The 18,727-nt window shown below is 41.6% G+C and overlaps 1 protein-coding gene across 4 annotated transcripts in view; it reads left to right on the forward strand.

Moving 5' to 3' along the window:
- The window catches only part of Unc5c (unc-5 netrin receptor C), a 359,603-nt gene that overhangs the window by 334,004 nt on the left and 6,872 nt on the right, over window positions 1–18,727 (forward strand). For all 4 annotated transcript variants that reach the window (XM_006986136.4, XM_006986137.4, XM_076575063.1 and 1 more), the window contains 2 exons: window positions 13,805–13,954; window positions 15,070–15,234. In XM_006986136.4, coding sequence (XP_006986198.1) covers window positions 13,805–13,954; window positions 15,070–15,234 — 315 coding nt within the window. The remainder of the gene's footprint in view (window positions 1–13,804; window positions 13,955–15,069; window positions 15,235–18,727) is intronic.

The following is an 18,727-nucleotide window of genomic DNA, read 5'->3' on the forward strand; positions in this document are numbered from 1 at the left end:
CAAAGATCTATGCAAAAATGTAATACTTTGCAAAAACCACTTTTGAGTATGTTAATTATAGAACAGGGATGGAAATGGTCAATGCAAAGAAATGATTGCCTTCAGCAGTGAAAACAACCCAAGAGCAGTTTGTATCATGGTCAATGCTTTCCAGACAGACATTTATAAATTCTCGGCATCTGGGGATCCAGCACTTAGCTGGAAAGAAATGTGAATAATGGATGAGGCATTCTTGCACCTCTTGGCCTTTTAATAATGCAGGAATACCAAAATCCTAGTAATAAGTAAATGGTCTATCCAACACTCTGAAGAGACAATTAGTTCAGTCATGTCTGCACTACCTCACTCATACTTAAAATGGAACCTGGAGGCTGATTAGCTCAAAAGGGCCCTCCAGTACCAAAAGCATACCTTTTGGGCACACTTCCTGTGGCTTCTCACTGCTGGCCTGCCATCTCCATGCTATTCTTGTAGTCCTTACATTTCCAAGCTTTTTAGATTTACCCCTCCCAATTCTTCCTTCTCTCTCCTTGCCTTCTCCTTCCTTAATCTCATCCTCATCTCGTAATTCTTTATCACAGTACTTGTGAAAAAAATCTACTGGGGTCTTGGAGACTTGGTTGAGGGTCCTTCTACAAAGGCTCTGATCTACACTGGCTGCTATTGGAGTTATGTCTTAATGTTTCCTGCGTGGTTTTCAGTCAGTTGAGAACTATTATCTTAAACATGTTCACACATCTTTTTCTGTAAACTTGATTCCATTAAGAACTAATACCCTGCATCCACAAATGGTCTTTTCTCTCATTCCTTCACTTACTGGACCTACCATGTAGCTCTTCATCCCTTCCAGTGACTGCAATGAACCCTCATTCTTTTAATTCACTGCAAGAATGAGAGAAAAAAACTCTATCCATTCTTACACTCAGTAGCTACTCTGGGACATCTCTCCACTTGTAAGCTGGATTTTTCTCATACTGTTCATTACCCACTGCATTCCTTAAGTGCAGACCACTGCTCAAACCAGTCCCACCAAGACCTGTCTTATGATCTTTCTTTCAACCCATTTTACTCCAAGTATTCTCTCAAATTCAATGTTACCCCCAGAATGTTCTAGATATAATTTTTTAGTCTTCATATCCACTCACATCATTCATCCATCCATGTGGATGTGCTCTAGTCACAGCTGTAGCTTCTCTTTTGCCTTGATCTCAAATCTGAGCTTGTATCCCACTGTGATGACTAAAACCTCATGAGCGTCCATCTCTGTCCACAATGAAGCCACCACTTGTTCTTAGAAAAGCTTCCTCAACCTTCCTTGGTTTCCTGATCCAATGATCCTCTTCTGCATCTTTCCATATCCAAAGAGAACTCATCTCACAGATTCTCACATTGAGCTGAAGCCAGCTGCACTTATTCCCATGCCAATACTGCCCACAAATTGACAGAATCTCTACTTTTTGTTTAGGCTCATTTCCAATTAGGCCCATTACAATCCCAAAATGACTAATCTAAATAGTGCCTGCCCTGTTCTCTTTTCCTTTTATTGATCTCTTCCTGATGCATATTTCACATGGCAGTTATTTGGAACTTCTTCCATATCCCCCAAAGCTCCTGATCACATCACAGCCATCTTCATGCCTAACAGCGATCTCCCCACTCCATGGATACTCTATCAGTTCTGCCTTTGTGCCTCCATGTCTTTGATACAGTCTCTTCTCTGTAAATCTGGGCCCTGAGAGAAAGAAGGTCTGTTTCCTGCCTTATGCTTTAAGCTAACTCTTTACCAGTAACACTTGGAGCTCATTATTGTGTCTACAAGGGCTTGACGTTTTCATAAAGTTACAGCTTGGTGTAGCGAGCCTTTCTGAATTGTGGAAAAACAGAAACATGGGGCTATGGTGGAGGTCCAGAGAAGTATTCATTTTTAATTTATACCACTACACAGTCCTTGCAAGTTATGAGAAAAGATGGTGGCCTGAAAGTACTAAGAATATTGTTATTTTTAATCAAATATTGCTATATTAAAAAAATACGTGTCTAAAATCTAGTTGTGTTGTTATGTGTATGGCTAGACAAGGAAAAGGAGGCCTCCCTGTCAGTCAGGCTCAAGATGCTCCAATGCATTCTTTCATCTTTCTGACTACCTCTTTGAGTTGGGCAGCTTTTGTAACACATTTCCTGAATTTTGTTAAGCCCTGGAGCAAAATTTGTCACCTGAAACTTAAAAGCTACAGTTAGCAATTTGGAAGCACTGATGTAGAATCAGAATGCCAGCAGTGACTGCTGGGGTAGAAGTTAAGGCCGATGGAAGGCAGCAGGAATCTTTTCTAAGCTTTTCAGGACAGTTTCTTCCTGTGCACATGCAGGAAGGGCCAGTGGGAGCAAAGCTGAGCTTGAGTTCACACCAAGAGATAAAGATGCTGAAAACTGTGAGAACAGTGTGGAATAAACTCAAATAGAGAGGTCAAACATATTGAAAAGATGGTGTTTGGAGTATCAGTGAGTTTCTTTTTCTCTTCTCCTCCTCCTTGGGTGATTAAAGTAATAAAAATGATATTTTCCTTTCATTATTTGCAAAGACTTAAATCCTAGTATAAATAGACCAGAAATTAACAGAGAACAGGGTTATATTTGGAGTAAGTTTAAAAACATCCAGAGAAAAAATACATCTATGCAGAAATATGTAATTTCTGCTCCACTATCAGAGACATCTCTTCATAGTAAAGTCCCTCAATAAATGCATAAATCTAAAACTTAAAGGGGTTATTTGCCTTCACTCTGTATAGTGCATGCTGTTTAATGAGTTTCTGACAGATGCATTTGTGATCCAGACCAAATAATGTACATTACCCCAATCAGTTTTCTCTGTGGAGTTCCTGGGCACAGGGAAAACTCTCCCTTAGATTAGTCTAGTTCTCAAATACTCTACTGTAGGCTCCAGGAAAGCACAATAGGAGAGAGAGAGAGAGAGAGAGAGAGAGAGAGAGAGAGAGAGAGAGAGAGAGAGAGAGAGGAAACACTAAGAAGTAGAGCAGATGAAATGGTTTGGATGAATCTCAGTTGTCAATGATAGGATGCCCCCTGGGCTGTGCTTGCTAGGCAGCCTGTTAAAGGGATAGGTGGCTCTATTTCCATCTTGCACCTGTTGCCATCTCCACTGTTGTCCATCTGCTGCTTCCCATGGGGACAGATGGACAACAGGGAAGCAGCAGATGACCTCAGAACTAACCTGACTTTGGTTTTGAACTCTCAGGGTCTTGGTTTCTGACATGAATGTATCCATGCATATGACACATGTATTAGCTAAAACCAAGGAAAATGTGCTAAAGGTTCCGATGATTGTATCTACCTCCAGGACCCCTGGAAGATTCAAGGACAAAGTTATTAAATCTGGCACAAAATAAGAACTAGATCCTATTACTTATCCCTGCATGGATATTGAGACTATTGTCACACTTGGAAGGTGATAAATCAACAGAGATGTTAAATAAGTGTAGTTTAGTTTCAGGACAGTTCTTTGGTAGCTGGTCAGATGTGGTCACAGGGATCTTTGTATGGTGTCTTCTGTTTATCATCTTCTCATGAAATGTGTACTTAGCACTATCCTATACTACTAGACTACTAACAGCCTACTTGTTTAATTTACCTTTGTAGGGGACATAGTGAAGGAAAGTTGTGCTAAGTATAATAATGCTTTTTTGAAGATATGTTCTGAACATGGGCAAGTGAAAATGTCTTTCACAGCATAGAGATTTTGATATGATCTGCACATTTCTCCTCCATAGGGTGGGTGTAAAATAATGACAAGTGCTTGTAAAATAAAGAACCTTTCCAACCTGTGGTCAGTAGGTGTTATAACCATGAAGGAAGATGGGACAGGTGTTTCATTGTTGGGTTTGAAGGCAGAGGAAGATAATCATGAGATAAGCAAAGTGAGCAGCCTGGAGAAGCTGGGAAAGGAGAAGGAGCTTAATTTTCCTCCCTGCAAATCTTCAGAAGGGAAGGCTGCCTACATGAACCTTAATTGCAGATATTAAAGCTTGACTTGGGCTACTGGTCTATACAACCTAAGACAGTAAGTTTGTATTGTTCTAAATTTGTGGTAATTGCTTGTGGAATGTTCATATGGAATATTAACATGTTAAAGGGTGGATGCAAGATAAACTCACAAGTACTAGAGTGATCTAAAAGTCCCTGTCCCATAATACTATGTGAGAGATCCTGTTTTCATTAGAAGTTTACTAAGGGAAGACAAGTGGCATGGCCACTCTGTTGAGTGGGACCCCTTGGCACATTGCATTGAAAGCATCACAAACTTCCTTGACCGGGCAGGCTGAAAGTGGCAGCTCAGACCAAGCATCTGTGGCAGCAGCAGCTGCTGGAACAGCAGGCAGAGCCCTGGAAACGAAGGGACTTGACGGGGAATGTTTGCACATGGTCACTGGCGTCTAGCCTTGTTATTATTAAGGATGAAGGCAGGCAGACAGACTTGGGGGCAGGGCAGAGCACCCCAGTGTGAACACAGGAAGGGAAAATAGCAGCATGAGGTGACATTGACCTGAGCAGGTGGAAGAGGCTGGCTGACAGTCAGCTGTTCCCCATTGCCCATTGCTCAGCAGCCCAGGGCCTGAAGGCCAAAGGCGGAGACAGCAGGCATGAGGCTGAGAGTCGCCTGCTGGAAAGCTGGCAGGGAACAGGAGAGAAGGACGGCTGCTCTTTTTGGCCTCTGCTTTAGTCGAGTGCAGGCACACTGCTGTGACAGGGGCAGCAGCAATAGCCACAGCAGCAGAGAGAAACTTCTCATTCCCAAATGACCAGGGCAGGTTTCATCACAGGAATAAAGACTGGATAAAAACAGGGCAGTTTCCACTAAATGTGACAGATGTGACTCTTTGTACAAACAGTCAGCACAATCATTGAGGGCTGATCTGAGGTTTAATGTGCATGGTGTGCTGAACACGTGCTAGATTGTTTCCACATACTGGAGTTGAGAGACTGCCCTCGCTCTGCCCTGTACTGGGTCAGCACCATGGACAGAGCAAAGGGGAGGCCCTAGCTCCATAAGCTAGGGCAAGCACAAACTTCTGGAGGGCAAGGCTGGTTGTTATGACCTTAGTATATCTTTGGGGCTCCTTGATTTCTCCACAGTAACTCCCTCCACCTGCTACTGAGCCTGGTACTGATGATCCACCTCCATGGCAGAAATAGATGGAGTCCATTCATGTTTCTATGTTTCTATTGGGAATAGAGTACACAGAATTTTTTTGTAAGTCCAGAAGCAATACCAAAAATGAAACTAGACAAATGAAGCAAAGTGGTGGTTTCATCTCCTCCCTGCCCCCTCTTCAGTGATCAGTAGACTATAAGAAACTGAAGTTTAATCAGGAAGCCTAATGGTGAGACTGTCCCTAGAGGGAAGTTTGCCTGTGTTTGGAAGGACCAGTAGGAGAACAGGGGGTCAGGGAGCACAGAGATGGCAAACCCAGCATGGCTTAACAATCCTGAAGAATGGGAATTTCTGGTGGTAAAGAACATAAGAGGTGGGTTCCCAGGTATGCCTCCACTTCCCTCCCTCTGTCAGGCCCAATGTGGACAGATCTTACTATCTAGGAGCCTGTGAGAGCAGCGAGCACAGACTAGAGCTGCCTTATTTTTCCACATAGGCCTTTAAAGGAGCTTGGATTTATTATGCCTCTAAAGTGGCCCAGGCTAATGGTTCGGCATGGATAATGGCCTGCTTTAATTGGTTATCGTGCAAGCTGCTTGTTTCTACACTGGAATCTCCTGTTGCTGCCTTAGCTGCAGTCTTCCATTGGCTCCTGGAGACAATTCAGTCCTCATTTACATCTCTGCTGGAAGCAGATGCTGCACCAAGGAACTGCTCAGATCCCAGGGACAATTCCTGGTCACAATACTCTAGGATTCATGTGTGTGTGTAGACATATATGCTCTCATGGAGAGATGAGATAGGGATCTACTGTCAATCACTCTTGAGTCACTCTTGAGATTCTTTACAAAGTAACAGGCAGAGACAATTTATCAGAGTATCCAGTAAGTTCACCCTGGACCCTAACCTGCCATGGAAGTGAAAGAGGCCACTAATAGGAAAGACAACCTCAGCAAAGAAAGGTGACCTTTATATGTCTAAGTACAAACAACCTAGATGATCCTAATGTTTATTATGACATTTCTTTCCAAGGTCACGATATTTTGTTAAATCTTCCTAAATCTTTTGACCTTCAGTATATTTGGTTCTTATTCTCCATTAAGGTGTATGAAATAACCTAACCTTTGTGACTCAAAAAAAAAAAAAAGTCCGTCAAGGCATTGTTTTTTAGTGGAACTCATTCAACCTGGTTATATGTTCACATTGCCTCTAATACCATGCAGAACAGAAGCTGTGGGCCAAGCCATGCCCTTCCTGACATAACTCACACATTTTAATGATGCTGAGTAACTGTTTCTAAGAAGTTCAGGAGAGGAAAACATTTAGCTATAAAGTCATGTTTAATTGAGGAGTGTGTCGGTTATTTTTATTTCATCCTTGTACCGATATCACATACATTAGGCAGGATGATTACATACAGAAAAAATTCAGAAAACCAAGCTTGTTAAGTAAAAGTCACAGTGTAATTTTAAGTGGAAATGGCGATCACATATCTCAGAGCACTGAACACTAACAACATGGAAACAAAGCCTGTTTAGAATTTCCTGTGGGTTGACCCCTTAAATCTTCTGATACAAAAACTTACAGGTGGCATCCACTGAGCATGACTAGTTATTTTGCCTCACATGTGAATTTACATGATTTTTATTGTCAAGGAATTCTTTCACTTATTGATTGAATAGTGCTTTAGTCTCTCTCTCTCTCTCTCTCTCTCTCTCTCTCTCTCTCTCTCTCTCTCTCTCTCAGGTCTGACTATATAGTTCTAGCTGTCTTGGAACTCACCAGGTAGTCCTTGCTGGCTATCCTAGAACTCATTATGTAGATCAGGCTGGCCTTGAACTCACAGAGATATGCCTGTTTCTGCCTCCCGAGAATACTGGCATTAAAGGTGTGTGCCACCATTCCCAGTCAGTGCTGTTGTTCTTGTATCTTGTGTTTTATGTTTGTTTTTGAGTAGAATATCCTAACTATAATAACAGTAGTCCAATGGTTCTCAACCTTCCTCATGCAACCCTTTAATACAGTTCCCTCATGTTGTGGTGACCCCATCTACAAAATTATTTTTATTGCTACTTCATAACTGTAATTTTACTACTGTTGTGAATTGTAATGTAAACATCTGTGTTTTCTGATGGTCTTAGGTGACCCCTGTGAAAGGGTTGTTTGATGCCCCCCCAAGGGGGTCATGACCCACAAGTGAGAACCACTGATCTAGTCACTGTTTTTTGGGAGAAAATGTGTTAAATTTGAGTAAAGATGTTTATTACTGAAATATTTACTCCTGAGCTAATTCCTCACCCAGATCTTGGTGTGAGAACAGCTGCTCACACCAACTACCTCTAAGATAGAAATCAGGTTTGCATACCCCAGATTCATTACCTCATTGTCCAACAAAAGACAATATTAGTACTTTTGTGTTTGTTAATCTCAGCTTGTAACTTTATTTTTTATAGCATATTGGTATATCAATGTGCAAATATGGGTTTATATTTGTAAAGAAATTAATGCAACATGCACAATCAGTTTTTGATTGGTAGATCATACACTCTATTGTTTTACTGATAGGAATATACAAGGAGTCATGTTCCAGCTCTGCACAGCAGCTGATTATGAGCCTCCTGGTGGATGGAGAGATGGGAGAACAAAATAATATGCAGAGAGTATTCCTCTGGTTCCACTTCTACCAAGTGGTACTTTGTTTGTTTTTTTTCTCTTTGAAAATGTTTCCCCCAAGCCACTACAGAGCCACTCCTCACAAGGGAGAATGCCCTAGCATGACTTCTGAGAAACGAAATACTGAGCCTTGTTCTTGGACTGACTCCAACCCAGACTTTGCATTCAAAGTGTAGCATTAGATTTCTTGACTTCAAGGTCATGGCCAACAGGCAGCTCAGATTTTGTTAGGTGGTCCATCCTGCCAAGAAAACTGATAATGATAAGGTACTGTCTTCTGGCATTCGATGTTGATTGTAGGGATGGGGTGTACATTCTACATTGTTGGGTACAATTACCTCCCAGAATACAATGCATCTTCTTTCAGACATCCCAGGGAGATAATTTGGATGTAATGAAGATCTATAGTAATCAGATAATTACTATCGATTGCTCTTTAGATGTCTTGATGAGGTAATTAGGGCATACTGGAAAGAAGCTAGAACTGATTGATTGGCATGACTGTAATCTCAAAGATTTCTAATTATGTTTCTTTTCTTCTAATGGCTTATAAACAAACATCATTTTAGCTTTAGAATTTGTCAGGTGCCAGGTTCACTGGGAACATCAGCTTTCTCTATTATGCTAACTAGACACTGAACATGATCAACATAAGCTCATTATGTGTTCCTGCTGAAGCAGAAGCAACTGCAATTAACCCTCACTTCTCTTCCCCATTCCACAGACTGCCAAAGGATTCTTGTCAGGGAATGGGATGTGCAGTGTCAGGGAAGGTATGCTGGGAGGGCAGCTATGTGTGATTGTGAGCTGGCTAGGTCTATAGGTCCTACTGGGGGTCCTGGGGGTCTGCTGAGGTAAGCAAAACAGACTCAGGGCACAGTAACACAACATCTGTGTCAGGGTGGCTAGCTGGCTGCTCAGCTCCTGTCAAAAGTAATAGCTACTCATCTCCAGCCATAGAAGAGAGCAGGTCAATACTGTTAGACAGCTGGACCACACACTTCTCTGTGCCAGAGGGGTCTTGCCTCATGGCTTCCATTAGACACTAATTAGAGGACTCCCTATCTGAGACCATGTTCCCCATTGTCCTAGTATTTCCTGTGTCCCAAAGGACCTTTCAGGAATTGGTGATGCAAGCTATGAGCTCAGGAAGCTGCAGTTTCATGGAGCTGTTTGCATCTTATCCATGATGTTGGTGAGCTCAGTAATGAATAGATGGTCAGAGTGTGATTCAGCATTCATTCAACGAATGCAAAGCATATGCATTTCTGAGTATCTAGCAACATGGATCCAGCTTGTCCACCATGATCACTCTGTATTTCACACTCTGTTGTTCCCCAGTGCATGCAAATGACATTCCAAATGCCTGTATTGTTGAAATCCATCTTATTTACTGAAATATAACCACAGAAAACAACCATATTTTGCTTTAGTGGCTTACAAATATTATTTTCTGGGATCCCCACTTTTAAAAGGTCATAAACTCCACCATTCTTTAATCATTGAAACTTTGGTGGCATGAGAGGAGTAAAGTTCAAGGGTGGTTTGTTTTGTGCATTGATATTGATAACTTATAGTGTGCTGCTGTTTGGATAATTTCAGCTGTAGCTGGAAATGCTTCATTAAGTCCCATTAAGTAGCTTGAGGAATGAAAGTGAATATAGATTGTGTCTTCCTGTTACATCTTTATATTGTAGGATAGGGTGGGTTTTTCACCAAGAATTTTTGAGAGATGATGTATTCTTTTTTTTTTTTTTAAGCCTTAATCTGGGTAACTATTTAGTTCAGAATCTGTTATTTAAATTCTTCACTATCTGTATCCAAATGTTTTCCTCTTTTAGGCTCAGTTGGTAAAGTTCTTGCCATGAAATCCAAGAACCTATGTGACAAAAAATGTTGGGTGTGATGGCACATGTTTGTAATCCCAATACTGGGGAGAAACAAAGGCTAACATCTGAGGTTCCCTGGCCAAGCCTGCCTAGCCTACTTGAAGAGGCTCAGGCCAGTGAAAGACCCTGCCTCTGAACAATGGTGGATATCAAACGAATGCCACCCAAGGTTTTCCTTTAGTCTACACTCACATGCACCTACACACACACACACACACACACACACACACGTTTTGGCAACTGTGACTTAAGGACCTCATAATTTTTATCAGTTCATTTCTGCACATAATTAACCATAAGAGATTGGACTAAGTATCTAAAACATTTAACTTTTGTTGGTGGTGGTTGGTTTTATCAAATATAACATAGGAAGTTGCCTTTCAATTATCAGCCCCTTTTTCTCAAGTTTCAATGAAACCCTTTATTGTCTGTTTACCTATATTTCTACCATTTTTTCTTGTATTAGAATGCCTTCCCATTTTCAATATCAGTTGCCTGTCCTTGCCTGTAGCTAAAAGTGTTCCTCCAGTACTACCCAGCACTGCAGTCCACAGCTGCTTATGAAATAATCACTCAGAAGCTTATATTAATTAAAACTGCTTGACCATTAGCTCAGGCTTACCACTGACTAGCTCTTACACTTAAACTCGCCCATTTCTGTTCATCTATACATTTCCATGTGTTCCGTGGCTTTACCTCTGTGCCATCACATGCTGCTCCCTGGATGGCAGGCTTGCATCTCCTCACTCAGCCTTCCTTTTCCCAGAATTCTCATCTGCTTATGCTGCCTATACTTCCTGCCTGGCTACTGGCCAATCAGTGTTTCATTAAACCAGTGTACAAAAGCATTATCCCACAGCATTTCCCCCTTTTCTGTTTAATTAAAAAGGAAGTTTTTAACATTGACATAGTAAAATCACATATAACAAAACAGTTACCAAGCAAGAATTATAGTTATAATATTTAGTCTATTTATATTTGGAAAAAATCAAAGAAGATATCCTATCTATCCTATATTTGTGAGTCCAAGGTTTCATATCTACCTTATCTCCTATCAAAACCAATGAAAACCATAATTATAACTATCTAGCCTTCAACTACATCAAAGACCTCAGAAGGATATAATATTTCTTAAGTAAACAGGAAGTACATTGTAAGCAACATCCAAAAATCTAGAATGACAGAGACAGCTGGCTACCTGGATAGTTACTCAAAGTTCTTCTGCAATGTTGGAGCATCCATTTTCAGCCCATAGGCCTCCTCTCTCAGTCATTTTTATGTGTCCTGTAGGATGTATGGCAGTTTCTTTTGCAAAGCAGGAACCTGAAGGACCATTTTGCCTTGCAAAGTTCAGTGATTACCTTCCCATGGGTCCTGCATGTCCAGTCAACACAGCATTTTTTCAAGCAGTCCATGAAAGAACAGTTTCTTGCCCAAATGGCTATTTTTGCCAAGAAGATAAACTCCATATGGAGTGTCTTCGATGCCCATCTTTCTCTTTGAAGTAAATCAATGCTGCCAGGAGCAGACATGTCTCACTGTCCAGAAAGTCTAAGTTTTTAAAACATTTTAAATATCATATTCTGTAGGTCTTTGAACTGTTTAAAGATTACCTACCTAATTGAATTAGATCTATGTATATCTAGACAACTAACATGACTATAAGTTTGATTATCATAGATGACTAATTATTAATCTGTATTTCTTAATTATGCATTACAATTTTAAATGAGTTGCACAAACATAATGCCTTAAACAGAGTAGAAATATATATACGGTATAACAAAATTAACTCTAAGTTTGTAATGAACTAAAAATCTATAGCAATTTAAAACATTTTATACAAGTTGTTGCTCTTTAAAAGTAGATTCATTAATCTACCCTTTCATCCTATCTATACTATCTCCTTTTCTTCTTTAGAAGGAGATTGCATTAATAATCAACCTGCTTTGAATAAAAATAAACATTTATAAACAATATTTTGAGAATTTGGGCATAGCTTCTCATACTACTTCCTGCTGGATGAGGGCACTAGCAATCTAATGGGGATCCTGAGAAAATTAAGAATTATGGTCAAGTCCTGACTGGAGTAGTCTGTGAGGCTGTATTCACTGAGCCAGTTGCCTTGAAGCTGATTTTGGATGGTGGATGATCTGGAGACCTCTCAGGGGGTCTTCTTTGATCGAGCCTGGAAGCAATCCACAGGTTCTCATCTTCTGTGGAAACAAAAGCAGAACCTCTTTTCCAAAGCAACATATCCTTAGACATATATTTTGAAATCAAGATATCTTTAAAATATACATATTGATTTAACTCAGCAGTTTTTACAATCAAATATCTCTCTGTAGCTAAAAATCCCAAGTATAGTATAATCCAGACTCTTTGTGTGATTTCCATCTTTTTTTTTTTTTTCTTTTTTTCCGAGACAGGGTTTCTCTATGTAGCTTTGCGCCTTTCCTGGAACTCACTTGGTAGCCCAGGCTGGCCTCGAACTCACACCTGCCTCTGCCTCCCAAGTGCTGGGATTAAAGGCATGCACCACCACTACCCGGCGTGATTTCCATCTTTATGTGGCTTATTTTATATTACTTTCATTTTTTCTTTAAAGACTTTATTTTTTTAAAACTTTCTATTTCTTTATATAACTGTCATATTCCTTTTCCTCTCTCTTCCAAGCCTATGCTTATTTTTATACACACTGTAAACCATTTAACAACTTACTCCATCTGAATCTGCCCTTTTGTGAATCTGTTGCTGTAAACTGCAGTGGTCAGTACTGAAGCAGCAGCCTTAGCTGCTGACTCCGCCCATCTCAGCTTTTCAACATGGCAGAGATAATTCACCACCATCTCTGGGAGCCATGCTGTCTGCTGACTCTGGGAGGCAGTGGGTCTATACTTCTATCCAAGCATCATGTAGTCCAAAAACCTCTGTTTTTGTTTTTGTTTTTGTTGTTGTTGTTGTTGTTTTTGTCTGTGCTGTGGAATGTTCTGTATGTCCTGTGGGAGCCCATTCTCGGGTTCCTTGTGGCATTACCCAGCAGGTCCACATAGAGGATGATTAGGACCACAAGCCTGAGTGCGGGTGTCTGAGATGGTCTGCACTTGGCTGTGTTGGGGGATGGTCTGTATGGCAAATGTGTTGCTCTGATTGGTCAATAAATAAAACCTGATTGGCCGTGGCTAGGCAGGAAGTATAGGTGGGACTAACAGAGAGGAGAAATAAAAGAACAGGAAGGCAGAAGGAGTTACTGCCTGCAGCCTCCGCCAGGACAAGGAAGATGTAAAGTATGGGTAAGCCACGAGCCACATAGCAAGGTATAGATTTATAGAAATGGACTAATTTAAGATATAAGGACAGTTAGCAAGAAGCCTGCCACAGCCATACAGTTTGTAAGCAAAATAAGTCTCTGTGTTTACTTGGTTGTGTCTGAGCGGCTGTGGGACTGGAAGGTGATAAAGATTTATCCTGACTGTGGACCAGGCAGGAAAACTCTAGCTACATGTCTGTATTAGCAAAGGCTAAATTCACCATGTAGCATAATGTGCAGCTTGGAGATGCCTCATTCTCTCCATGCTTCAGGTCAAGCCCTCATGCCACAAACCCACCATAGAGTAGCTCAAGCCTGCAGGCTGCAGCTGGCATGAGAGCACAACTAGGAAGCTGTTTTTAGCTCTGTTTTAGAATGGTTTTTGTTGTTGTTGTTGTTGTTGTTGTTGTTGTTTGTTTTGTTTTGTTTTAAGCTTTCTCAGGTTTTAGATGAAAACTCTTGACCCATGTTTTAGTGCCACTTGCCAGCTACAAACAAACAAACAAATAAAATCCTGCTTAGTTTTCACCCAGACAGTGTGATGCAGATTCCACAGGCTACTGGTCAATGGGGCCTGTTCCCATGCAAGATGGTCATGGCATCATAGTAAGGGTCTCAGATCCATAGGTGTTGTATTCACAGCATTGCCTAAGTACAGCACTCTATCCAACAGATACGGCGAAGAAACATATTTACTTGAAGAGAGGAATGATGGCAACTGGGCGGGTCCATCAATAATGTGCCTTGGTTTGGAATGTGTTTTAGGAAGTTCTACAGCTGGAGAGGCAGATGGGAGGACAACTCCTAGAAGAACCGAAGGCTCTTCATTTTAAAGGCAGCATCCACAACCTGCGCCTATCGATTCATGACATCGCCCATTCCCTCTGGAAGAGCAAATTGCTGGCTAAGTATCAAGTGAGTCTACCAAGAGACACCAACTGCATGGATACAGATTCAAGACAGAATATTGAGATTTTATAGTCATAAGATATTTATTGGAATTACTTCCATACCAACACTTATTTTTCCAAAACAATATGGGGCCAGCATTCTTGAAAAATGTCCAATAAGCACATTTAAAGGAATGGCTTTCAAAGTATTCTTTTTAAAGTAAGTGAACTGTTACTTTAGTTTTTAGTAAGTTTGTTTTCAATGTGCACATTCACTACATTAATAGGAACATCCTCAAATTCATCCATAGGAGGAAATGGGACACTGTTACCCTATCTGACATGCATTAGGCTTCCTTCCATATTGCTAGCTAGCACATCACCAGCACATTGAATGAGCCAGAGTTTGGAGAGTGACAGTATGTCAGTGAAATGGCATGTTGTCACTCATTGGTTCTGGATTTATACCAGAACCTCAGCCTACACTGTGTTCTTTAATGAATCCTTCCCTTGGCTTAATTGCGACAAGAGTATAGGATTTGCTCTATACAGTAGTTTACATGGTTACAAATGAGTATCTGGTATCAGCTTGGTGCTTTTTAGGCCAAGGACTTTTTTGTGGTGACTGGCTTCCAACTGGAGCAAGCTTTAGCTGCCCCTGCCCTGGGCAAAGGGAGCCTAGAGGCATGAAAAGATTTGGAATCAGCACTGCATCCTGTGGCTAGCTTTGCTGTTCTCCAGCATGTCACACCAGGGATTCCTTTTAATGAGAAATGGAGTTTGAAGCATTTATTTTAGGAACTTTCTAAGCTTTTTGAAAATTTAGGAACTTTCTAGGCTTTTAAAAAAAAATCTTATCTACAATGACTGTTTTTCTAAATGAGAGGCAGGTAGCCTGGTTTGTTGTTGATTCTAGAGCTTGACTCCATGGGTTCCAGGCTCAACACACACACTTCCTCACTGCTCAACACTGGCTGTTATTTAGCCTCTCTGCACCTCTGCTTTCCTGTATGAAGAGAGGCAAGGCCATATTTGCATGTAGGGCAATCATGAGCCTGGAAGAGGTGAATCCTGAGAAGAGGAAGCCTTTGATGGGTACTTCCAGCATTTGCTTGTGGTTACCATCCCCGTATCTTCCAGGAAATTCCATTTTACCATATCTGGAGTGGCTCTCAGAGAAACCTCCACTGCACCTTCACCCTGGAAAGACTCAGCCTAAACACTGTGGAGCTGGTTTGCAAGCTCTGTGTGCGACAAGTAGAAGGAGAAGGCCAGATCTTCCAGCTCAACTGCACTGTGTCAGAGGTAAGACATGCTAGGGATCTTGGAGAGGGCTTCAGGGAAAAGGATGGCTAGGGGCAGGCAAGAGCTTTCCTGTGGAGGTGACATGGAGGACTTCCCAAGCTGGTTCCTATGTGTTTAATGCAGGTCGAAGAGGAATCATTTTCCAAAACAGTGTTTTCCTACGCTACCCTTTTAAGATTCATAGCGTAACTTAGAAAAAGAGGTCTGAGAACAAGACATGGCAGTAACTTCCTATAATCCCCAACACTCCTGAGATTTACTGCCAATCCAAGGCCAGCTTGGCCTCCATGGCCACTAGTAAGACCACCTTTTAAAACACAATGAGATCTGGACTTCAAATGTAGGTTTTAGTGGCGTGCACATGACACTTTCCACCAGCATCATTCAACTGCTCTGCCTTTCTCTCAAAGGGACTTCTGTCATTTTGTCATAGCTGTGTGCTCCTGAGTGGTATGAAGGAAAGGGGTGCCTGCTGCTCCAATTTTCTCCACATTGAAAGGAGAAAGCTTTTGGTCTCCTCCTTTCTTTCTCTCCCCTCCATCTCCAAATATCAGAGGATATGTCCTTTCTCAGGGTGGAGGAGATACTCCAGGAATAGATGAAAATCCATACCCTTCACAGCTGTCACTTTTGCCTTTCTCTGCTATGATTTTCACACACTCAGCTGGGCATTTTTATACATTCATATTCCAGCAGTAACAATAGTTGCTGTTATTTCAAACCTCTCTGTAAGGAAAGAGGAGGTACCCATGACCTTATCTGTCCCCTTGGATGCAAAGACTATGGTTTGAAAAGCGGTAAGCCTTCATGTTGGAGGAACAAAGGACGAAGAATAAGCCAAATGGTCAGAAAGCTGCCCCTCGTGGCCCCGTGGAGCTCAGCTCCATGCTGCTGCCTGAGCCACAAAGCCCAGGAAAACTACAGCCGGCAGTGTAGGATTTAAAATACTTTTTTGTCTTGTGCATAGTGATGACTGCAATGTCAGTCTGTTCAGCCTGTCTTGCGCCACATGTCCTATTTAAAGATGATCTTCCTTAGCAAACGAGGCGGGGGTGGGGGGGAAGCATGTGAGCTCATTGAAGCTCCAATCTTCTTTCCCACAGCCTGTGAGGTGCAGTCATCCTCTCCTCCTGTAGTTTCATGAGACTTTTGACTCATAAACAACTTTAGTCACAGACCTCAGTGACATTCATAAGGAATGATCTCTGTGTCAGGGTGCCATGGCAACCGCCGGGCCTTTGGATGCACAGCCCTATCTCCCAGGCACACAGCACCACCCCTGCTGGCTTCGGAGGGTGTTTTCACTTTCCTGGCCCAGCAGGTCTGCAAAGTTCAATAACCACCCAGCTCCAGTGACAACAAAGGCTTCGGAATTTTGGAGGGGGGCGAGGAGTCTGGCCCTTTGATGCATGCTTTCTGTTCAGCATGAACATTTGCTGTGCACTGAAAAGGTGGATCAGATGCAGCCACAAAGAAATGAGAGCTGCTCTGAGTTCTCCCCCACCAAGGCTGCCAGCTCCTCACACAGAAAGGGCAGTTTTGCAAAGTGTGATCACAACTTAAGGACTTCTTTCTGGTGCCAACACAGAAAAGATTATTGCTTTTGCAACTTGGCAGACAGCTCAGAGGCCAGCCCTGTAGTCACGCGCCAGGCATTTGCCCATGTGTGACAGACAAGCAAAGGTACTGAGGATATGGAAGGAGTGACCAGACTGGGAAGGACTTTGGGGATTAAGGGCACTCTACTGCTTGTACTTCCGGGTCACTGAGTTCCACCATTGTGGTTTGCATTTGAATGCAGTTTGGGTTTTTGGAGGAGGGAGTAGGGATCCAGGATACTGATGCTGGAGCAATCCTAGGCTCTATATGGATGAATAATGGGCTCTGGGGAGTCTAGAGCTCCAAGTCCTCACCAGAAAACTGAGAAGTGGTCCAGTATGATTCACAAGTGTAAAAAATAGAGAAAAGGCTTCATTTACGGCTACTTTCTTCTGAGCCTTGCTCCTTCCATCACAAGGCAAGTTAACAGGTTCTAAAGGGTTCTGTTTCCAGTATCATATCCCCCTAGAGTGATCTGTCCTCTTAGGAATATACTGCCTTTTCCCACTAGCCATCGACTAATGAAGGTTATTTACCAGCAATCATTTATAAAACCATACAACTCTGGGCCTCTTGAGTAGAACCTCTTGCCCACCGCAGAGACCAGGCTGTACAGGGCACTCACCATGGTTTTCTCAGGAACCACCACCTGTTCTTCTATGTTTCCTTTACCAGATGGTCCTCAAAAGCTTCTAACTGTAGAGAGGAAGTTTAAGAAGGAAAATGCCTAGAAGCCTAAAATATTGGTGTGAATGAATGTCAAGATGAAAATTATGATGAAAGACACTTCATTTTTTCTTTCTTTAGATAGGGATGGGGTGACAATGTTGTCCAAAGTGAAAATATGGTACAAAGAAGGAAGAAATACTTGGATTTTTGTTTCAGACTTTGATGTCATTTTAGTTTTACACCAAGGCCCATCACAATGAATTCCCAAGTGGACAGTTCAGTAGGAATGATGTACCCAATTACCTTCCCCTTTATCATTTCCTTATGCTTAACCTGGCATACCATTATTTGTTTGTGCTGTTGAGAAAATTCAGTATGTGAATTTAAGAAGTGTCATAAACAGAACTTGCTCCATGACACATAATCATATCCACCATTCTTGTTAATGGAATAACTGGCCTTAGTAAGCATTGCCTCCCCAATCTGTGGGATACCTAAGCATTAGATGTCCCTTTCTCAAAATACAAGAGACACCTCAGATTGCAGAGATGGTTCACTGGTTAAGCTGCTCTTACAGAAGACCTGCATGTAATTCCAGTACCCACACTGCAGTTCACAACCTCTGTAACTCCAATTCCAGGAAATTTAATGTTCTTTTCTATACTCCGGGTCACCATGTACAAAATGGTACACGTACATACATGCAGGCAAGACATCATATGCATTAAATAGAAATAAATAATAAATCTTAAGATGTAAAGGGGTTTTGTGGCTACCATGGTCTATATGAAGAAAAGTATCATCCACCTAAAGGTGTGGCTGGAGATGTGCTCCAGTAGTAGAGCACATGTGTGATGCATGGAATGTGTGTGATCACCCAGAACAGATGTTTGGGTAATGCTGAAAAATCATATGTTTAACTAAGAGAATTATAACATCAAAAGCAGATGGTACCGATATCATAAAAGATTATTGTAATAAACGTTCTGTGAGAGTAATCTCTACTTTTACCTGGAAGTAAAGGAAAAGTTAATGGCAGCTGAAATTACTACATGAAATTTAAACATAAGTATACATGTATTTTTTTCTGATTCCCTTAAAGGTATTATAAAAGTATACTGTCAGTAGAAGAGTATTACAGAGCTTCTTTCATAAACACAGAAAGACATAGGCAGAGTAGCCAGGTTAGGACTTAGGACAATGTCCATATGAAATAGTGCTGGCT

Source organism: Peromyscus maniculatus, chromosome 6 (genome assembly GCF_049852395.1).
Source record: "Peromyscus maniculatus bairdii isolate BWxNUB_F1_BW_parent chromosome 6, HU_Pman_BW_mat_3.1, whole genome shotgun sequence".
Lineage (NCBI taxonomy): Eukaryota > Metazoa > Chordata > Mammalia > Rodentia > Cricetidae > Peromyscus > Peromyscus maniculatus.